General features: G+C 43.9%; 1 protein-coding gene across 1 annotated transcript; it reads right to left on the reverse strand.

Annotated features, from left to right (window-relative positions):
* Nucleotides 1–400: 400 nt before the first annotated feature.
* On the reverse strand, nt 401–2,309 carry LOC133899075 (cinnamoyl-CoA reductase 1-like). Its single transcript, XM_062339994.1, has 4 exons — nt 2,057–2,309; nt 1,683–1,840; nt 1,383–1,568; nt 401–1,289 (listed from the first exon to the last, which is right to left on the reverse strand). Exons 1-4 carry the CDS (start codon nt 2,205–2,207, stop codon nt 762–764), a joined length of 1,023 nt encoding a protein of 340 aa, XP_062195978.1. The 5' UTR covers nt 2,208–2,309; the 3' UTR covers nt 401–761.
* Between the last annotated feature and the right edge of the window lie 1,589 nt (nt 2,310–3,898).

The following is a 3,898-nucleotide window of genomic DNA, read 5'->3' on the forward strand; positions in this document are numbered from 1 at the left end:
ATGGCTCTACGAGTTTTAGGCCTACCTCTAAGCCCCCACCCACCCACCAACCCAGACACCCAAACCCTATCTTGCCTTATATAACTTCCACTGGCGGTGAAACCAGGGTCAATAAAAACTTATCTTGGACAATGTTAGTTGATTTAAGAATAGACCATTGTTTTTATTGTTAGGATAGTATATTTGAGTACTCCCTTTTTTACAAAATATAATTACACCAAAGATGAAAACGCATGGAACTGGGTTATTCCAACGTTTTAGATATATCAAAATAGATGAAAAAGGAAAAAAAAAATACAATTTGTAATATATGGGCATGCAGGTCAATAGTGAGTTTTAGTTGTAAGAGGATGAATATATTGTAATGAATGATTTATATTGAGCCTGACAAGACAATCGTAAAATAGAACTGAATCGTGTCAGAGAGATTACAATCAATTATATCCTACAATAATAGTTGGATATATTACTAACAGTAATCACCGACTGAATAAAAAATACTCTCTCCATTCAGAAATAGTATACGTATTTTTTTTTAGAAAAGTTAAACTTTATCTACTTTGACTAATATTTAATCAAATTATAAGAATATCTAGCGTATAAAAATTATACGACCAGGTTTATAATTCAAAATAATTTCATATTATATAGATTTTGCAGTTTGTAAGAAAACTTTAATTAAAATTCAAATTCGAAGACCGAATCTAAAGGAAATACATCGACTATTTCAGAATAGAGTGAGTAATAGTCATTTCACGGGATCACAAGGATTGACTACAAGCGGCGACCTGGCGGGGAAGCAAGCCCTTGTCCTGGAGGCTGATGACCGTGTCGTACAGGCACAGGCTCACCGGCGTGATCCCATCGCCGAGCTCCGTCAAGCGCCGGCTGCTGAATCGGCACCCCTTCTCCGTCTCGCCCACCCCACCCTTGCACTTGGTAGGCACTGGGTAATCTGGGAACAGCTTGGCGAGGATGCGGCACACCTCGCCGCGGTGCAGCGTGCGGCCGGCGCAGAGGTAGCGCCCTTGTGCGCCAGGCGCCTCGTACACGCGCGCGTGCACGTTGGCGACGTCGCGGACGTGCACGTACGCCTGCGCGGCATCCGCGTACGTCTGCACCGAGCCATCAAGATACTTGAGGATGTGCCACGTGCTGGCGTTCACCGCCGGCTGCAGCAGCGGGCCGAGCACCAGCGACGGGTTCACCACGACGAGGTCCAGGCGCCGCTGCTTGGCGAGCTCCCACGCCGCCTGCTCCGCCACTGTCTTCGAGTAGCAGTACCAATTCTGCGCGGCATGGGCCAGTGTTAGGTCAAGTACTGTGACGTTGTCGTGTTGCGTGCTTGTCAGCAAATGCCGTAGAAGTGAGAACTAGCTAACCTTGGTGTTTTTGCAGTACTCGAGGTCGCTCCAGCACGTCTCGTCTACCTCCTCGGGGCCGCGACGAGGGTCCATGTACACAGCACCGATCGATGAGGTGAACACCACACGCCGGACGCTGCCGACGTCCGCAGCGGCATTGATCACGTTCTTCGTCCCGTTCACAGCTGGCTCGATCATTTGCTCCTGCATTTCAGTCACCGTACGCGTCGTTACATTATGAGTTGATGACCACTATAACATATTCTAGCTACTTATGAAGAACATTCTCCAAAAGGAATCTAGCTAGCTAGTAATTACCGGGTCGTCAGTGACGGGGGAGGCAGTATGGAAGACGCCCTCGCAGCCTCGGAATGCGGCATCGAGGCTCTCTTTGTCCAGCAGGTCCGCCCGCACCAGCGTCAGCTGCTCCGCCGCTCCATCCAGCGCTCTTAGGTGTGCGTTCTTCGCGTCATCATCTGAAATATATAAAATCTACATGAGGCATGGTTACAATGAATAGAACGTGATCTGCTGCGTTGTTCTTTGATGCGGGTTTGTAATAAAACGCCAGTGGATCTTATTTTAGCTAGTTACGAATCCTATTGATTTGTCACTTGGTTGTCTGGCTGAACATCACAGCTTCAAATTACTAGTCGGACAATTAATAATGAAACGCATATTGGAGCACAGACCAGGATTCCGGACAGTGCCGCGCACGGTGTAGCCCTTCTGGAGGAGGAGCTTCACAAGCCAGGACGCGATGAACCCGCCTGCACCGGTGACGCAGACGGTGTGGCCATGGCCGGAGGCGCAGTTGGCCGTGTTGTCATTGGCAACACCCATGTTTGCAAGGAGGTGGCTAGCAGGCTACGAGTTGCTAGTCCGCAATTGCTACGGAAATGTACTGATCAGTGTGTAACTGTGTACTGAATGATGGTTGCTAATGGAAAGGGGTCGCTATATATAGGGCTGAGGATGATGGTTGGTGAGTGGCGACCACGTGTCCGGTCCTTGGGAATTTTCATGTTGATGTTCTCCAAGCATGTGAGAATCTTACCCTGCAAATTGAAAGAATACTAATTTAGTTATTTTGTCATTGACTTCCAATGCCTAATTCGTATATCCCAGCCGGAAACTTCCTTGTGTTGCAGTGTCTTCCAGCCCTCCACAAGGGTATAGAGTTCGGTAGTTGCAAAGATAGGAAAATTGATAGAAGTTCAAGGAAATGATCAACATCAAGGAAAAAACAAAACCAATGTGAATATGGAGAGCACATGCATGGATATTTCCAGGCAGGTGGACATCAACCAATTTTTTACTATGTGAAGGGGAAATGAATGATGAGAGAGAAACTACCTACTACTAATAGTCAGTTTATAGATGTATGCAGATTTCATGATTCTATTGCGAACTCGTATTAAATTAAGAGAACATGCTATAGCTGATCCATTTAAAGGATTATCTATTATGATAATTATATATGATATGTACATTTTGTATCCAATTGTTGATTCTAGGCAAAAATAAAAAAATAGACAACATATATCACCGTATTTGCTAAAAGAGATAACATTTCGGTGTATTTACAAATCTAGTACTCATATTCGCTACCTCAAATTTCGGAAAACGTGGACCCGAGACATATTCGGCACCTTAGGTACCGAATATGGGCAACAGTGCCATATTTGACACCTCAAATGCCGAATATTTCCTATGAGGTGTCAAATATGGGCAACGGTGCCGTATTCGGCACCTCATACGGCCTGCGTACTTTCGGCGCACATGGTGTTGTCTCTGCTTTCGGCTCCTCGTCAAATTGGTCAAATCGTATCATATCGCTATCACTTTTTGTCTCTCCACTATTCGCTATAAAATGAGGGCAGCTGATGCGCATGCATGAGCTGCAGCACGAGAGAAGAGCAGAAGCGCAAAGGAGGAGAGGAGAGGAGAAACAGCAGTGCAGCATGTGGAGAGGAGTGGACAGGATAGGAGAAGCAGCGCGAGGTGAGAAGTAGTAGCAACGCGGGGAGAGGAGAATCAGCTCGATGCGAGAAGCAGCAACGCAAGATACAATAGGTACTTAAATTATATTTTTAATTAGTACTTACAGTATTAATAGTAATTAGAGTGTTTAAACCGGTAATTACATTGTTCAATTATTTGCTTAGGTTGATTATATGAATCTGATTATTTGCTTAGGTAGTGTAATAGTAATTAGTATGAATTTGTATATTAGTAATTAGCGTGTTGTTGTGTAATAGTAATTACTATGTGAAGGGGAAATGAATGATGAGAGAGAAACTACCTACTACTAATAGTCAGTTTATAGATGTATGCAGATTTCATGATTCTATTGCGAACTCGTATTAAATTAAGAGAACATGCTATAGCTGATCCATTTAAAGGATTATCTATTATGATAATTATATATGATATGTACATTTTGTATCCAATTGTTGATTCTAGGTAAATAGGCCTTCTAAAATTATTGAATCCTATGTTAGATATACCATCATGATAACGAATATAGTGGA

Source organism: Phragmites australis, chromosome 18 (assembly GCF_958298935.1).
Source record: "Phragmites australis chromosome 18, lpPhrAust1.1, whole genome shotgun sequence".
In the NCBI taxonomy this organism is placed as follows: Eukaryota; Viridiplantae; Streptophyta; class Magnoliopsida; order Poales; family Poaceae; genus Phragmites; species Phragmites australis.